Source organism: Ipomoea nil, unplaced genomic scaffold (assembly GCF_001879475.1).
Source record: "Ipomoea nil cultivar Tokyo-kokei standard unplaced genomic scaffold, Asagao_1.1 scaffold0688, whole genome shotgun sequence".
NCBI lineage: Eukaryota > Viridiplantae > Streptophyta > Magnoliopsida > Solanales > Convolvulaceae > Ipomoea > Ipomoea nil.
In genome coordinates, this window is record NW_017617116.1 from 8,647,421 (window position 1) to 8,666,309 (window position 18,889).

General features: G+C 46.0%; 1 protein-coding gene and 1 long non-coding RNA gene across 2 annotated transcripts; one reads left to right on the forward strand and one right to left on the reverse strand.

Moving 5' to 3' along the window:
- Nucleotides 1–2,034: 2,034 nt before the first annotated feature.
- On the reverse strand, nucleotides 2,035–6,341 carry LOC109176220 (50S ribosomal protein L18, chloroplastic-like). The gene is made up of 3 exons (XM_019325676.1): nucleotides 6,052–6,341; nucleotides 3,142–3,303; nucleotides 2,035–2,355 (listed from the first exon to the last, which is right to left on the reverse strand). The coding sequence occupies exons 1-3, from the start codon at nucleotides 6,247–6,249 to the stop codon at nucleotides 2,206–2,208; spliced, it is 510 nt and encodes a 169-aa protein (XP_019181221.1). The 5' UTR covers nucleotides 6,250–6,341; the 3' UTR covers nucleotides 2,035–2,205.
- On the forward strand, nucleotides 5,266–16,283 carry LOC109176222. The gene is made up of 3 exons (XR_002053354.1): nucleotides 5,266–5,547; nucleotides 8,405–8,409; nucleotides 16,272–16,283. It is a non-coding gene; the product is annotated as an uncharacterized LOC109176222 (long non-coding RNA).
- The last annotated feature ends 2,606 nt before the right edge of the window (nucleotides 16,284–18,889 follow it).

An 18,889-nucleotide genomic window follows, 5' to 3' on the forward strand; every position in this document is an offset into this window, starting at 1 on the left:
TTTAACCAAACACAGGAATCTAACATTCCTAGTAATCTAACATTCCCAACAATCTAACATTCCCTAAGGTAATATAACATTCCGTGAACCAAACGACCCCTAAGTGTTATTGAAACAATTACCTTTACAAATCGTTTGTAAATCTCACAAATTTAATTAGAAATTTAGTTATACATTATTGAAAAGAAGACAAAAGATATTGGCCCATAATTGTGTGCACTAGAAGGCACAGAAATATGCAGGCAAATTATGCCGTGCAATCCTGTGCACCATACATGGTGCACACGGTTGCAAAATGGCGTCGATTTGATTAAAAACGACGACATCCGACTTTAAAAAAAAAAAATCATTTTTGATTGTCGTTAACGGCATTATGTTGTATTGTGCATAATTTGAATTATATATCTAGAATTAATGAACTATATCCACACCGATTAGTGGTACTTTGTTTTGGCTTATGGAAGTTCGCTGCGTCTGTGTATTCAGAACGAATGAACTATATATTCAGAATTAATGAACTATATATACAGAATTAGTGAACTATATATCCATAATTAATGAACTATATATCCAGAATTAGTGAACTATATATCCACACCGGTTACTGGTACTCTATTTTGGCTTATGGCAGTTCGATGCGTCTGTGTATTTAGAATGAATGAACTATATATTCAAAATTAATGAACTACAAATTCAGAATTAGTGAACTATATATCCATAAAATGCATAATACCTTAAGAAGAAGTAGACCTTAGTTGACGATGGTGAAAAAAAAAAAAATTGATTGGTGGAGTTAAACGGTGCCCCTAACGGCACCGTTACTCCACCATAGTGAAACGGCGTCGTTCGCAACCGTGTGCACCATGCATGGTGTACACGGTTGCACAGCATAACGATTGAAATATGCACTAAAAGGCCAAAAATGTGTACTCAAAGGCACAAAGTTAGATGTGCACTCAAAGGGAAAACTATGCACTGAGACAAAACATATGCACTTGAAGAAGGAAAAATGTGCACACGAAGACAAAGAACATCTAAACTTACATACTCAAAATTACAATAATGCTACCGCATGTTTTTTAATTCTTCTTCATTCTGGTCTGTTGATTAATTTGGACTATATCTAGATTTTTGGCACATTAAAACTGAATATGTTCATACTCTTTTGTTCTGCTTCCCTTAGTTTGGGTGATAACACATATTTGCAAGGGGCAGGCACTCACCGACTTTATAGTCAAATGCACCGTCCGAGAAGCGATGGAGCGAACTCGAAAAAAGGAGTGGTGAACCTTATCAACAGACGGGTCATCAAGCACCAAAGGATGTGGTGGAGGGCTCATCCTTTTAGCCCTGTAGGGCTTCTGGGCATATTACACCCTCCATTTCCATTTCAGATTGTCCAACATCAAGGCTAAATACGAGGCGCTCTTGGGAGGCCTCCAGGCTACAACTCACGACAAGCATGAAGACTGAGAGGCTAAAGATAAGGTGCGATTCTATGCCCGTGGTCGGCCAGGTCACGAGCGAGTTTAATTTGAGGCTAGCGTAACCAAGGTTGGCCTCGGCCTTGGAATTGACCACAACCTTGACCAGGCAACTCGGACAACCTTAACCACCCACTCTATTTGCGTGGAGCAATTACAGGACTTTCCTCCGTGTGTGTGTATATATATATAATTATTCGTCTTTGATTCGTCTGTTAGGACATCACCCATCTTCTTGTAATCTCATTACACATTGAATTAATACAAAACTGTCTTTTCTACTTATCCATTTGTCTTTATCTACCATTTGTTTATTCTTTATTATTAGATTAGTTAATTCAATCACCCGAATTAATTTATTCCATCATTTCCCAAGGGAGAGTGAAGCGGTATAGTTCATTAAATTCATAAGCACATGCAATTCTCCACAGCCCTTTTCATCAGGCCAGGTTAGAAGGTTCAGAGACCATGAAAAGTCCCGAATCCTTTTGCTTAAACAAATTGGCAAAGGCGCTTGCAATCCGTGGTCCTTTCTAGTACACAAAGACGATACCAAGAAGAAAATCATGGATCAAATACAAATCAGAAAAATCTAGAAGAGAGACTTGAAGCAACAATTGCAATTAAAGTAGATAGCTCTTTGCATGGTTCTGTTTGCTTCATTCAGGGAAATAGGAATCAAAGGAACATGACTAATGGCAATAATGAAAATCTCAAACTTCTAAAATTGAAGCCCATTTTCCCTGGCAGCATCAGCAATAGCTTCAATACGTCCATGGTAAGGGTATCCACCACGATCAAATGCCACCTTGCTGATCCCTTTTTCCAGACAGGATTTTGCTATAACTTCACCCACTTTCCTTGCCACTTCCTGTCACAATGACATGTGAACATCAAGAAATTATACAATAATGCCTCACTATAACATCACATAAAACTCATCAAAGAGATTTGAAATGTATATGCCAAAAAATCTAATACAGAGTACATCATTATTCTATTTCTAATTTTTCAATCATTGGTGGTGATTTAGGAAGAAAAATATATTAAAAAAAAAAAAAAAAACCTAGGAAGCTGGTGAGGCAGATGGCTGTCCTAATACTTCTTTGGGGTTTAGCCTTAGTAAAAAGCTACAACACATCTAACGAATTAGATTTGAATAACATTGGTTTTGAAACTTTAATAAGAGTTCTTTGGGATTTAGCATTGGTGAAACGCTAAAACACATCTAGAAATTAGATTTGAATCATGTATTCATTTAGTTTTGAAACTTAAAAATTTATTCTTTTTAGAATTTTTGAGCTACTACTCTTCAAGTCTCTGGAGGAATTCACCTGCACATTCTGATCAAATGCAAATCTCATTCTCTCAAAATAGTATTGTAAACCAAAAATCATGAAATTATGGGTAGTGATATGTGCGGAGTATGAATTCTATGCCTATTTATCCTGTCTGTGTGCTCATATTCTGACACTTAACTCTAGCACAGTATACTAGAGTCCCTTGTAAAGGTCATTACTTGATAAATTGCACTGCACTATTACTTGGTATGCACTGGTCATGATCAAATAAAGGTTGTCCAACCTCTAAACATGGTATTGGAGCTACTCTTTCAGCATAAGGATTCTGATCCTTTTCAAGTTAGCAGTAAACTTACAATGGTGGGTCCAGAACTGTAGTTGAATTCCTCTGAGATGGCTTTCTGCATTGTTGAAACAGCTGCCAGAGTATGCATTTTAGTGTCATCAATGACTTGAACATAGAGATGTTTGTTAGAGCGGAATACAGACAATCTCGGTCTTTCTGGAGTCCCTTCAACCTGACAAATATGGAACTTACTGCAGTCATGGAAGATTCGCAGAACATGGAATATTAAAAATTTGAGCAGACCCAAATGGAATATGATTTCAGGAACATATTTTGAGAAGTAGATATAGAGTACTATTTATGTTTATACAGAACTTCAACCTTATAAGCAATGCTATATCTATAAAATATGTAAATCCTAATATAACTCTCATAGACAAAAAGGAAGATAAGGCAGAAAGCAGGAAATCTTGAGTGTGAATTTGTGATGGTTACAACCAGTAATTTATTTTTCCTCCCTTTTTTATTCAATAATCTCTCTGTTATTGATTTGGAAGAACCAAAGTAGCAGAATTCACAAGTATTGCCAAGAATACCTTATTGAACAGAAAGATAACTTTGCATTACTATTGTCAATTTTCCATGTTTTCACCTAGTACGTTTCCAATATAATTGTCCAGCTAAATATTAGTTCAATACAGTGTTCCCTCAGAATTTCTATATAAAAGAAAGGAACTACTAAAACACTAGCTTCCAAGTTTGATTAAGTTAGAGGCTGTCAATCTGAAAGGAAACAATGAAGCAAGTGCGACAATAAGCAAAAGGAGTGTTTGTTACAATTTCCAGAAATGAAATGGCTCCCAACTGGGACAAAACAAGCTCTAGCAAAAACCAAACATTTATGCTGTGTTTGGATGGGTAGAAAGTAATGGAAAAGAAAAATGTACAAGCAAACAAGAGGGAAGAGAAAAGGGAGAATAAAATTTGTGTTTAGATAAGAAAAAGAATAATGAGAATAAAGGGAGAGAGATATAAGTGAGAAATGGTTGTGGCATATTGATACATGCTGAGGAAGTCTTATTTTATTACTATTATATTACATAGTTTAGATATTAAGAAACTACTAAATAATAATTTAGAAATTAGTAAATAGTTATTTAACTTATTACTCTTAGTCTTCTAATTAGTTTAGGTAGATTAATTATTTAGAAACTACCAAATAATTATTCTTAGTTTAGGAACCTTTGTAATCAACCGTATAAAAGGGGGTGTTATTTGGAATAATAGAACAAGTAGAAATTCAATCCCAAAAAAGGTCCAAGGGAGTTTTGGGTCTCAAGCAAACCCAATGTTTTCTTCTTTTCATGTTCCAACGATTATTCTTTCTTTCTTTTTCCTTATGTTTTCTTGCCCATGATGGGAGCACATAACACGTATGCACTAATGGGGTCAGAGGACGAAGTACAAACTACAAAGATAAACTTTGTTCTAAATTTCCTCTTATTTTGGTAAGGAAAACATTTGACAGAATAGGGGATTACTTTCTCACCATTTTATTTCACATTCACATCCAAACAAGAAAGTAAAAGGCAGCAGTAATTCGAAAAAATACTTAGGTGTAACCTGTAAAAGCCAAAAAAAACCCTCAAGGACAAATGTCAAGATTGGCTAAGCCACAATCAACAAGAAGAATACACATATTTTGCAGATGTATGCTTCAGGAACCTTGGTGATAGTGTGAAATACTCAATTACTTTCAATGAGCTTAATATGAGTGCATTTTTGCAAAGCATTGGGCTGTTGGGGATTATGGCCATCAAATCATTGTTCAGAACCACACGAAAACTGTAGTCATGGAGATGCAGGGACAGAACCTTGTATTTTAGCCCAAAACAATGGTTCTAGTTCATGCAACAGCTGTCAATAATTTTATTTTTCAAAGAGAATGCCAGAAAAGACAAGGGGGTCAAAGATACAAGAAAACACATAGCAGACATAAATGAAAATAGTATAGGATCATTGGTACTGGAATTTTCAACTTTCAAGTAACAACTTGTAAAGGCTGAAATTGGGATTGGAATCAATCATTACACTAACTATTTTGTCCAAGATTGTTTGTTTTCTGCCAGTGAATCTTAAATGGCTGGAAACACCAGAGAAGGTTTGTTGGATAAAGTCCATTCAAGAATGGTGTCATCATACCAACTACAGGGTTGATTTATCTCCTAGTTGTTATATCCCAGGGAGTTAATCAGAAATTGAAGGAAAAAAGGAGCTGGTTGAAATATGCAGGAATGATGAATCCGAGGACACCGTTTTGGCCAAAAAGAAGTTGACAGATACTTAGGAATTTCTTCTGGTTTTCTGTTCATCTTCTTCCAGAGTCCCTTTTGTTTTCTTCTGGATTGAGCTACGTGGCAGCAGATGCATAGATTAGGGGTTGTTATTTGTTTGTTGCTTTCAGAATTATTCCTTAGTTGGTATTTAGCTGATGAGTGGATTATTTTTCATCATCTTCCGGAATATGAATTTTGAATGCATTTCCTTTTCTCTCAGTTTCTTCTCTTCTCTACCCTCTGTTACATCTATTCTTCTTCTCTTTTCTGCTTAAATCTATCTCCCCTTTCCAACCATTACACTAGTTTATCCACCAAATATGGAGAAAGTACTAACACACATCAATGAAAGTCCCTAACAGATCCGCTTTGTGTAACAGAAAATTGACATTGCAACACAATGAATTCAAACTCTACCATTCAAAAAGTGCTGGGTGAAATTCTTGGCAATCTAGTAAATTGATAAGCGCCTAAGCGGGTCAAAAGACTATTGCACTATAATCCCTTGTACTGCGATTTTCTTATCCTAAAAAAGGGGCATTCTCATTCCACCTTCAAATACAAGCTTACCTACAGAAAGTTGAGAGTACTAACGCTAATTCGATCATTAGAAAGCGATAGTACTAAGCTGCAATCAGAATTACCTTCTTGCGGATACGAGAATGGCGCGCAATCCGGTCCTCCCGTCTGGTTCTGGACTCGGCTTGAACAATCAGAGGCCTTGTCGAAGTGGGCACTCTGAGCTTGAAAGAGAACACATTACAAAGCGGTAGCTGTTGCTTACATCCAACGGAGGAAGAAGAAGCGTGCAGAAAAGAGGAATGAATTAAGTTACAAGACATTTCTAAGCACCTTCAGAGTTTCTCGGCGTCTTTCTCGTATAGAAAACCGAAAGGATAAGATGTGCAAGCTCTAGTATAACTTGGATTAGGTGTGGGGACTGAGGGTGTGGGACTGCCGTCACCGACTCACCGGAATTGAAGATAAACCATAACTAAAATTTAGAGTTAATACTTGATTTGGTCCCTGATTTACACATTTATTTAATTTTATTGCACATTTTTAAGTAATACAATATAAAATATTCATTATTCCAAAAGGCTGAACCCTAACCCTAAGGGCCCCCACACTCCGGCACGACAGAGCATTTGGGAGAATGTAAATCATGGTGACTCAACTGAACATGAACCATAGAGGCTAGACTGTAAAAATACAATAAGATGACTTTGAATAGTTGATAATAGAGTTTGAAATGAGCATGCTATTCTATTAAAACTTGTGAATGCAATAGGATGAATCCAATTTGAATCATAATACATTTAGATCTACTCAAATATAAATGAATATTTTTTTTTTGAATGTTAGTGGCCCTATTACATTGTAGTATGTCGCCTTGAACTCACAACATTCAAAATGAAAGTCCAACCCGGATACCATTAGACCACATAGTCCTGGTAAAATATAAATGAATATTATTCATACATATTTTCCAAATATGTTTGACACTACCCATATAATACCACAAGTTAATTAGTTTTATAAAGGTATACTAGCCCGGCGCGTTGCGCATAGTGCAAGGCCCAATGTGAATTTAAATTTGTTTGAACACAACGGCAAATTTTAATCTAAAAGTTTAATTTGACGATCTTGTTAAAAGCACATGACCGTAATAAAACTTTGTAGTACTATTGACTAAGAGCATCCACTATAGAGTATTTTTTCAAGTTTTTTCATAATGATTTCTTTCAAGCCAAGGAGCATAGTTAATGTGGGGATGAGAGCATGAAAAAAGAATTCAACTGCAAATGAGAAAATAATGTCATTACTAAAAGAAAAAGAAAAAAAAAAAAAGAAAAAGAGAAACGCTGTGCGCGTTTTGCGCACAGCTGGCCAAAGCCGGGCGCGTGCAGCGCGTCAAGCGCGCCTGACTTCCTTTTTTTTTTTTGTATTTTTTTAAAATTCAATTTTGTTTTACTTTGTTTTTGTTTTTTCTCTCCCCTCTCACCTTCTCATTCCTAATCACTTTTACATTCTCCCCACTAAATCTCCCCATAGATAAGGGTGCTCTAAAAATGAATGTAATCATACACGTTGTCATTAATACTATATTTATAGGATCATTGCATTGCTAAAAAATAACATATAACAACGGACATATCACATCGGCTTTAATAAAATCGTCATTAAAACATTAAATAAATTTATAACTTAAACAAATATTTTAATAGCAGTTGTATAAACTAACCGACATTGTTAATAATTATATAATTATTTTAAATTTTAAAAACAACATGACGTCGCTTTTCTTTTTTAGCGTTGGCTTTTTAAAAAAATTAACGTTGAATCTTTTACAAAATAATAATAATAATTAATTAATTAATAACAACTCATTTCATCAATTGCACTATATAATACGGAGTATTCGTTGTTATAATTTACTACCAACGAATATTTAGTAATAATTTTATATCAATCTATATATCAATCCAACAACCCATATTCTTAAAATATTATAACAAATTTATTTCGTGTGACGCATGGGTAAAAATACTTATTGGGTATAAAATTAATAGTCAAATGACCAAAATATATAACTTCTAAAGTCAATGATAAAATTAATTATGTATAAAATCAATAGTCAAATGATCAAAATAGATAACTTTTTAAAATTAATAACAAAATTAAGTAAACTAGTATGTAACTCGTGCGGTGAACGGTATAAATATTAACAAAATTATCACTAAATAAATATTAAATGGAAACATCTAGGATTTCATAAATGCAACAATATGTCATGAGTTGCGTTATCATAGATATTAAAAAGCTCAAATTACTAAAATACACTGGGATTTTGCAAAAACAGCGTCGTTTTGATGTCCGATTTAAAAAAGAAATTCATTTTTGATTGTCGTTAACAGCGTTGTGTTGTGCATAATTTGGACTATATATTCAGAATTAATGACTTATATATCCATAATTAATGAACTGTATATCCAGAATTAGTGAACTATATATCCACACTGGTTACGGGTACTCTGTTTTGACTTATGGTAGTTCGCTACTGATACTGCTAATTATACGTAAGCAATATGAAATAACTCGAGACCAATTAAAGCAAGTAAATGTCTTTATTGATCACGGTAGAGGCCCTAAGTACAATCTACTTGGTTGCTCTGAGTACCAACTGACTGCGGTCGGGATTCTCTAACAACAACCTATCGATCGTCCGAAAGTCCCCTACACTGTAGCTACTGTGGGTATTTATAGCCGCTATGCCGGAGACAAGAATCCGGTCGTTCGGCATGTTCTCCACGTAGCCTCCACGTGTCATCCTCCAGGGTGCCCTGTCTGTCGTCGTAGAGAGCCGCCACGTGTCCTTTATCAGCTCTCTCGCCAAAGGGCTACCGCTCGGTGGTCGACACTGCCGCTCGGGCAACTCCCGGTCGGACCCCGACCGGGTTCTTTACAAGGAGCCCGACCTGCTACCTACAAAGAAAAAGAGAAAAAGACGAAGGTACCTCGGTCGTGGTGAAGCCATATCGGTCGGGATATTCCCTACCAAGAGCCCCCCAGCCCGGGCCTTTTTGACCGTCCGGGAAAAAACGGGACGGGATGAAGAAGCCCAACCGTCGGCCATCAAACCGACCCGCCAGCTGTCATTCCTCTCCTCGCCACGTGTCGTCCACTGCCGGCCTCTGCGACTGCAACAGTCGCCTCGGAATCAGCGCGGGTCGTGTCAAGCAAGTGGACTCGTTTCCCGCCTAAATGCTCTCCTATAAATAGGCCCTCGAGGCCCTCAATTGAACTTTCCTCAGTCCTTTGCTTCAGTCGGTACCCTCAGAGAGTCTCGAGCAGAGCATCTTAGCAAGGCAGTCGAGCTAGAAAACTTCAAGATTTCATTCGCAAAGTTCCTCCGTTCGGTAAGTTCTCACCCCCTCTTATACTTTACGCTTTCATTCATAAGTAGAACTGATAGGCCAACTAACTGTCCCGGACGTCTCAAGTCCCTTACTAACCCTGACCGACCTTTAGGTAGATCGAAATGACGGATTCTGACAGCCAAAACGCCTCGATTGCGGACTACGATGAGGAGGTCGAATACCTTAGCGACGAGGAGGTGGACATCATGTCCTACTCTCCCGAGGTCCTTCACCGACCGGCTCCAGCCCCCGAGCGGGATTCCGAACAAGACAACGCGTCAAGCTCCTCCGGGTCATCGAGCTCCAGCTTAAGCGGATCGGGGAGTTCCGGCGAAGGGGAAGAAGAAGGAGCCTCATCAGGCAGACAAGGCTCCCCGACCGAAGGCGTTAGGGAAACACCTACCCGGGTGGTTGGGGACCACCCGGAAACTGCTCCTCGACGAGGCGACCGGGAAAATACCCCCGAGCCGGCCGAAGAAGATACAACTGGGCCGACCGCACCAGCAGTCGTAGAGTTCGAATTCTTGAACAGCGAGAATGTCGAACAACAAATGAGCCGACTGACCAAAGGTGAAGCGGCCAGGATCGCCGAGAGGCTCAGGGGTCGGGTAGAATTCGACACGAGCCGGAAGCTAGGGAATGTCATCGATCGGCACCGGGGCAAATGGATCGGGATGCATTATGATTCCCTGATGGCCCCGATCGCCATTCCCTTCCACCCCCTCTTGACCGCCTTCTTGGCCTACTACCAGGTCGTCCCGGCCCAGATCTGCCCCAACTCACACCGAATCATCGCCTGCTTCCCCCAGATATGCGCTCGGCACGAGGCCGCTTGTACGATGGAGTTATTCAACTACATCTACCAAGTCAAAGTTCTCCCGGGCAGCTATGGGGGCGGGTTCCTAATGTTGCAATCTCGAGCGGATATGTGCACGATCAGAGGCCTGCCCGGGAACAATAAGGGATGGAAAAATAGGATTTTTTCCATCAAATACGATCCTTGGATCCTCCCGGTCGACCGCGCTTGGAGCACTCACTTTCGGAAGCAAGTTGTGCCGGACGAGACACAAGCGCTCAAGGAGACGGTCGCTCGGATCTCGAGCGAACTACACGAATATACGATCTTCCGAACGGCCGAAAGTCTTGAGGCGGCTAAGCTCCCGTCCCCTACGTACGAGCTACGAGAGAAATATCTGCCCGTACCGATGGGCGTGACGGTCGCCAAGCCGTCGAGGCGAGAGAAGAAAGGTTTAACCCGAGCCACTTCTCCCGGCTTAACTTTATATACCGATCGATCTAATTTTGCTTCTTTATTTGCAGCTATGGCAGAGTTCGGTGATGAAGATTCCCCCCTTTCCCCGCCCGCCAAGATCTCCCTTGGCGGCAAGAGGAAAACAAAGGCGAAGCCAACGGGGCAAAAGGAGATCCCCTCAGCCCGACCCCTAAACGCCTCGACCGTGACGACGGCAGAGGGCTTCGTCGTCGAGCCGACGGATGTCCTGGTCACGCGGGTGGAAGTCGCCCGGGGCAAAGAAAAGGTGCCCGAACAGGGCGTGACTGAGGTGGGCGGTATGAAGCGCCGCCGAGAACAGCGCAGCCCGAGCCCATCGACCGGGCGGAACAAGGACGATTCGTCCATACTGGCCCGTATCGGCAACGCCGGGCCAGCCAGAGAAGACTTGGGGAAGATGACCCCGACCCAAGTGGCCGAGAGGATCGGTTACGACCTGGCCGAGGTAAACCTTCACCAATTAACCGTCTCCTATTGTGCAAGTGTCTTCGACCGGGCTGATCCCGAATGTCTTTTGCCTTGCAGATTTCCCGAGCGGCTTAGCTTTTGCAGGGTCGAGCCATGCTGGCCGAGGAAGCCGACCACCATAAGAAGACGGCCGCTGGTCGCTTGAAGGAAGTCAAGGACATCCAGGCCGAGCTGGAGAAGGCCCAAAAGGGCCTAAAGAAGAGTGAAGAAGACCGGGTTTTGGCGGAGAAGGTCGCCCAAAGGGCGATGGGGAGGCCAAGGAGCTGAAAGCCCGACTCGACAATCCGATCGAGCTGGCGCAATCTGTCTTTAAGGACAGCGAGTCGGGCTCAGCGTTTCTCACAGCGGCCCGGGGAACAAAGATCGGGGAGGATTTAATCCTCTCCTTTGGACGATGGGCCTTCAAAGCCGGGCAACGCAAAATGCTCGAGCAGGCTCGCACCCGGATGGAGCAAGCTCTTGAAGGAGACGACCTGCAGCTGGTCCTATCGGCCTTACCCCCGGACCTAGCTGACCCCGGTCCCTCTCCCTTCACTCCGAAAGAGAGGGCGGCCGAGCCTGGCGGATCGTCTGCGGCCACTTCGAGCGGGAAGGAGGCTGCTGGAGCTCGGGATGCGAAGAAGTAGACATAGGCTTCTTCTATTTTTTGTAAGAGACACTGATCGGGAGCCCGGTCCCGAAATTGTACCGGGCGCTCTCTTTGTGATTAATAAATTTCCTTTTTGCCAAGTTACATCGTTCGTTTCGTGCTTCTACACCTTTGCTTTTAATTTGCACACACTGATCGTAGCCGCACACCGATCATAATCGCTTGACCGCCCGGCCTTCAGGCCCTGTCTCGCAATACTCGACCCTGCTGACGCTCGACCTTAGGGCCTTACGGCTTGGTCGCGCGGCTTGGTCGCACATCTGACGTTTCGTCGTAAAATGGCCGACCCGATCGGGTTTACCCGAGCTCTAGGCCTTGACGAAATTTTTGAAAATAAGGCTCTACGGTCGGGACGCTTCCCGACCGACGGGCCTGTAAATACTTCCTTCATCCCAGCCCCCACACTATTGTGCGCTCGAGGCACGAGTGGGTGCAATCGTGGAAAGAAGCTGGACGGATCGGGGAATTATGCTGAGAGCTCCTGGCTTCCCCGATCAGTGGCGTGACTCGAATGTCCGCCGATGTGGAGCGCATCTGACCGGTCGATAGATTCGCCCGGTCGGTGTAGCTTAAAGATAAATTGATCTGCATGCACTGGAGGCATAGAGAATAACCGATCGGGCCGCCGCATGCAAACGGTCGAGCAATCACCGATCGTATATACATTAATCCTTCCCGCTCGCAGGCGGTTAATATTTATAATTATAGAAATTTAATTACAAACGACGACCGGGACCTACACGCAGGTCAAGCCCCCTCTTCGTCCAAAGATTACAAAAAAATAGGCTTAATGCCTAAACATAACGAGGTGCTCGGAATTCCAAGTCCCCTCGATTACCCGACCGGTTGTCGTTTCCAGCCGGTATGTACCCGGGCGTATGATTGCGCTAATGATATACGGTCCTTCCCAATTTTGAGCTAGCTTTCCGCCCTCTAAAGGTTGACTGGCCTCCCTTCGTCGTAGAACGTAATCTCCAACTTGAAAATAGCGAGGGTTAACCCGAACGTCCTTCGAACTCTTAACACGCTTCTGGTACTCGGCCATACGCCGAGCGGGTAGCTCTCTTTTTTCTTCGACCGCATCGAGATCCACGGCCATCGCATGTTCATTCTCCTCCGCATTGTAGGTTCTCTCTCGATCGGTCGGGATCCAAGCCTCGATCAGGAGTCGAGCTTCAGCTCCATAAACCAGGGCGAGAGGGGTCTCCAGAGTAGCTTCCCTCGGGGTCGTCCGATAAGTCCATAAGACATATGGTAACTCATCGGCCCAACTACGACCAGCCGAATGCAGCTTCTTTTTTAGACCTTCCAAAATCGTCCGGTTTGCATTTTCCACTTGACCGTTTCCCTGCGGGTAAGCCACCGACGATCGGACGTGAGTCGTCCCGATCGTGGCCAAGAAGTTCTGGAAATATTGGCTTACGAATTGGCGGCCGTTGTCGCTAATGAGATGCACGGGCACACCAAAGCGGGAAATCACGTTGCGCCAAAGGAACCGAGCACACTGCTGAGAAGTGGTCGTGGCTAAGGGCTCGGCTTCTATCCACTTGGAAAAGTAATCGATGGCGACAATCACGAATTTTCTCCGACCGGAGAGCTGAGGGAAAGGGCCCAAGATGTCTACCCCCCACCTAGCGAAAGGAATTGCAGTCGTGACCGGCTGATAAAAGGTTGCCGGTCGTCCAGGCATCCGGGCGAACAGTTGGCACGTCTCACAGTCCCGAGCTAACTTTTCACAGTCTAGCTGGAGGGACGGCCAATAGTACCCGATCAACATGATACGACGGGCCAGCGATCGGCCTCCTTGATGTGAAGAACAAATTCCCGAGTGTAATTCCTTCATGACTAAATCCGCCTCAAATGCGGTCAAGCATCGCATAAGAGGGCCTCCATACGATCGCCTATAGAGGCCGCCGTCGAAAACTTGGAACCTCGGGGCTCTCAGTTTGGCTTTTCGAGCACGCTGGGGGTCGTCTGGAAGTCGACCGTGCTCGAGGAACTCCTTCAGATCGGTGATCCAACTGTCTTCTACCGGTTGGATTGGATTGACCGGTAGACGATGAATGCTGTGTCTTGGGATCACCAAAATCCGAGCTATCTTCGACATGTGTTCCGGGGCGTCTTGAGCCAATTTAGATAAGATATCTGCGTCGGCATTATCCAGTCGGGGTATGTGTCGGACGGTATACCCCCGGAACTGAGCAAGCTTCTCCATGGCAAGGTCTCGGTACAGTTGCAAACGCTCTCCATTGACTTCATAATCGCCGAGAACTTGCCCGACCACGAGCGCGGAGTCTGTTTGAGCTCGGATGTATTCAGCCCCCAAGTCCCGAGCGCACTGTAAGCCATTAACAAATGCTTCGTATTCGGCTTCATTATTGGTCGGGTGGAACTGATACATGAGAGCAAAATAAACCTTGAATCCTTCCGGGCTCGTGACCACCACTCCTCCTCCTGCTCCTTTCTTGCTACTCGACCCGTCAGTAGCCAACGACCACCACTCAGCCTCGGGATCCGCAACCTCGGGGGGTCGGGTATCCCGGGCGGTGCACTCAACCAAGAAGTCAGCAAGGGCTTGACCTTTGATAGCTGGTCTCGGTCGGTATTCGATCGCGTACTGGGTCAACATTAACGCCCATTTGACTAAGCGTCCGGATGATGAAGCAGTTCGGAGGACTGGCCCGATCGGCTGATCGGTCAACACGCGAATTGCTCGACCATGGAAATAGGGAGCCAACTTCTTCGCGGCAATGTATAGGGCGTAGACGACCTTCTCTAGCTAGGAGTACCGGAGCTTGGGACCATGTAGCGCGTGGCTTACATAGTACACCGGTCGCTGGACCCCTTCCGGATCGGTTCGGCACAAAACTGCGCTTACTGCACGATCGGAGACGGCGAGGTACACGTCCAGCTCTTCTCCGAGCTCGGGCTTTGAGAGCACGATCGGTGACATGAGATATTCCTTCAGCTCATCAAAGGCCGCTCGGCACTCTTCGTCCCAGACGAATCCATTAACCTTCCGCAATACCTTGAAGAAAGGTAAAGCGCGCTCGGCTAGCTTGGAGAGGAACCGACTGAGGGCTGCCAACCGACCGGTCAATTGCTGGACTTCCCGAACGGTGGAAGGTGGTTGCATGTCCAGAATCGCTTTCACTTTGGCCGGGTTGGGCTCAATTCCTCTCTTGGTCATCATATAGCCGAGAAACTTGCCGGTCTGAACCGCGAATGTGCATTTGGTCGGGTTCAGCCTCAACTGGTACTTCCTCATGATCTGGAAGCACTCCCGGAGGTCCCGAGTATGGTCGGATCGGTCCCGACTCTTGACCAGCATGTCATCAATGTAGGCTTCCATCGTTCGGCCCAATAGATCGGCAAAGAGCATATTGACCATCCTCTGGTAGGTCGCTCCTGCGTTCCGGAGGCCGAACGGCATCACTCGGTAACAATACAGCCCGTCCGGGGTCACGAAGGCTGTCTTGCTCTCGTCTTCATGGTGCATCATGATCTGATGGCACCCCTTGAAGGCATCCATGAAGCTCATTAACTTGGCCCCAGCCGTCTCGTCGACCATCTGGCAAATGCTCGGTAGAGGATACGGGTCGAGCGGACAGGCCTTGTTGAGGTCGGTGAAATCAATGCACATCCTCCAAGCCGGAGGCTTAGGAACAAGGACGATGTTTGCCACCCACTCGGGGTACACCACCGGACGGATGTGCTCGATCGCCGCCATCTTTTTGATTTCTTCTCTCACAAACTCGCGGCGATCGGACGACAGGTGTCGTGTTTTCTGTACGACCGGCTTGGCTGCGGGATCGACGGCCAATTTGTGACAGATGACCGATCGATCGATCCCGGGCATATCTTCGGGCCCCCACGCAAAGATATCAGCGTACTCCCGGAGTATGGCCAAAACTTCCGCTCGAAGCTCGGGGGTGAGGGCTCGACCAATCTTAATCTTCCTATCCGGGCGGTCCTCGGATAGGGGAACTTCTTCTATTTCTTCGGAAGGCTCAGGTTGTTCCTTCCGATCCTTAGCCTCCTCTTTGGCTATGGTGTTCACCCGGGAAGATGGACCGGAGTCGCGTCTATTAACCGCTCGGGTGTAACATTTCCAGGCGGATTGGACATCGCCACGGACCACACCGACCCCATTGGGGGTGGGGAATTTCATGCACAGGTGGGGCATAGAAATTATCCCATCGATCTTCATAATGGCGGGTCGGCCAAAGATAATGTTGTGGACGCAATGGAGGTTGACCACAACAAATTCCAGCTCCGTTTTGATCGACTTTGGAGGTGCGCCGATCTCGACCGGGAGCGTTATTTTACCCTCGGGGTAAATAAGAGCCCCGGTAAATCCTGACAGTGGTACACCGACCGGAGTCAGCTCATTCCTGTCGAGGCCAAGCTTCTCAAAGACGTCCAAGTATAAGACGTTCACACTGCTGCCTGTATCGACCATAACCCTCTGGACGTCCGTCCCCTTAACGTCAATCGTGACCACGAGCGCCTCCATGCCGTGGTCACTGCTGCTAGGTTGGTCTTCAAGGGTGAAGGTTATGGATTCCATCTTCTGCCTCTTCCCGGTCTCCCGGGAATCCACAATAGCGACCGGGCAATTGGTCCGCGATCGGGAAGCGTCTTCTAGTCCACCAAAAATGACATGTATGGTAGGCTTTCCGGACGGGCGGCTGCTAGACGGAGGGTCAGGGTCCCGTCGGTCATCATGACGATCGTCCCTTCGATCATCTCTTCGGTCCTGACCTGACCGATCGGAGCGGTGATGAGAGCGCCTGTAATCTCTCCGATCGGTATTCCTCTTGTTGTCCTCTCTCTTCCCCACACACTTGTCCAATTTTCCCAAGTTAAGCAGATCTTCCAACAATTGGCGCAAGTGGGTACACTCCTCTGTGTCATGCCCGGCGCATCGATGGTAAGCGCAGTGCTTGCTCTTGTCAGGGCCGTCTCGATCGGGATGGGGGAGTTTGATGAGATTGCAGGACTGGGCGTACTGCATGGCCTCCGCTGCGGATCGGTTCAAGGCCGTAAACTCGCCAGGCCTGGTGCGGGATCGGGGATTATCATCTCCCGACCGATGTTCCACCCGGCCGGCCGGTTTACGGGACGAAGAGCCGACCTCCTGCAAGCGCTTTACGGCATTCGCCTCGCCGGCATTGGCATAATCTGTGACCCTCCGAAGGGCCTCCTCATACGTGGTCGGGGGGTGTAAGATGAAGTCCTGATACAAATACCCCGCCCGGAGAGAGATGTGGAGCATATGGGTAGCGGTCGCATCATCCATGGGTTCGACCTCCCCGACCGCTGCCTTCCACTTGACGAGGAAATCGGTCAAGCTTTCCCCTTCTAGCTGCTTGGCCTTCTCAAGATACATGTAGGGCTTTCTCACCACTTTGGAAGTAATGAACTTCCTCACAAACTTGATCGCCAAAGTGTCAAATTTATCGATCGAGCCCGGCTGTAAGGTCCGAAACCACTCTGCTGCTCGACCGGTGAGCGTAGAATAGAAAGCCCTACACATTACGGCGTCTGACACGCCCTTCAGCATCATGTTGCTGTAAAAATCATTCACGTGGGCTTCAGGGTCTGCCCGTCCGTCATAACTCTTCTCTCCAGAGACCTTCAAGTCGAGCGGGTAAGGCTGGGTCATTACCGCTGCTGTGAAAGGCGTCTGGTGCAGGGTCGATTGGTCGACCGGGGGTGTCGCAGGGTACGCATTCCTGAGTTGCGCAACTTCCGCCTGGAGGTTATAGAGCAATCCTCGGGTTTCGTTGAGCTCAGCGGTTTGGACGGCTTGGGCTGTTTCCTGAGCGCGTCGCCGTCGGTGTGATCTCGACCCGCTATGCCCAGATGAAGCCTCCTGACTAGCGTCCTGCATGTGCACGTCTTCCGGTTGGCGATTCGGATCTTGGGGTCCCAATCTTTGCCGCATTTCCGGTCGAAGACGGTCAAAAGCTACCGCTCGGGCAACTTCTTCAGGGTCCTCCGCTCGGGCGGGAGCCTCTTCTGCTTGCTGGGCCTGCCGTGGTGCCTCCATCGCAACAGCACCCCCCGACCCCAACCGCGAACGAGCCGAGCGTCGAGCCCGGGAAGTGGGCTGATGCTGCGGCTCTATCTGGGCGGCCGGGTATACTGGAGGGGCGGCGGCTGGAGCCGTGTACGCAGGCGTGAACGGTGGGTAGCCAACCGGAGGAGTATAGTACATCGGTTGGCCTGGCCAATAGCCATACGGTTGAGGTGGGACTGGGTACGGATACTGACCGGGATACATCATCGGTTGCGGGTATTGCTGATCGGGCGTCTGGAATCCCGGTTGTATGTAGTTCACCGGCTGTTGGGCTGCCGGGTATGTGTTTGATGGGTGTGGTGGCGAGAGGTTGAGGTTTAGATCGACCGTCTGGCCTTGCTGTTGGGTAGCGTGATGGTCAGACGAGCTCGCCGCATCTACTTGGTCGTCGGCGAAGTTGTTGTATGCCCACCGATACATTGTTGCAAAGAGACCGAGTGCTCGTCAAGACGTAGCTTTGCTGCACGGGTCCCCACAGACGGCGCCAAAATGATACTGCTAATTATACGTAAGCAATATGAAATAACTCGAGACCAATTAAAGCAAGTAAATGTCTTTATTGATCACGGTAGAGGCCCTAAGTACAATCTACTTGGTTGCTCTGAGTACCGACTGACTGCGGTCGGGATTCTCTAATAACAACCTATCGATCGTCCGAAAGTCCCCTACACTGTAGCTACTGTGGGTATTTATAGCCGCTATGCCGGAGACAAGAATCCGGTCGTTCGGCATGTTCTCCACGTAGCCTCCACGTGTCATCCTCCCGGGTGCCCTGTCTGTCGTCGTAGAGAGCCGCCACGTGTCCTTTATCAGCTCTCTCGCCAAAGGGCTACCGCTCGGTGGTCGACACTGCCGCTCGGGCAACTCCCGGTCGGACCCCGACCGGGTTCTTTACAAGGAGCCCGACCTGCTACCTGCAAAGACAAAGAGAAAAAGGCGAAGGTACCTCGGTCGTGGTGAAGCCATATCGGTCGGGATATTCCCTACCAGCTGCGTCTGTGTATTCAGAATGAATGAACTATATATTCAGGATTAATGAACTATAAATTCAGAATTAGTGAACTATATA

What these genes read in the sequence shown, in the direction of transcription:
- LOC109176220 (XM_019325676.1), bottom strand. Translation starts at nt 6,249, where the DNA reads ATGTCTTGTAACTTAATTCATTCCTCTTTTCTGCACGCTTCTTCTTCC. An exon ending in ATTCTCGTATCCGCAAGAAG is followed by an intron (nt 3,304 to 6,051) that starts GTAATTCTGATT and finishes CATATTTGTCAG; the next exon opens with GTTGAAGGGACTCCAGAAAG. An exon ending in ACAGTTCTGGACCCACCATT is followed by an intron (nt 2,356 to 3,141) that starts GTAAGTTTACTG and finishes TCATTGTGACAG; the next exon opens with GAAGTGGCAAGGAAAGTGGG.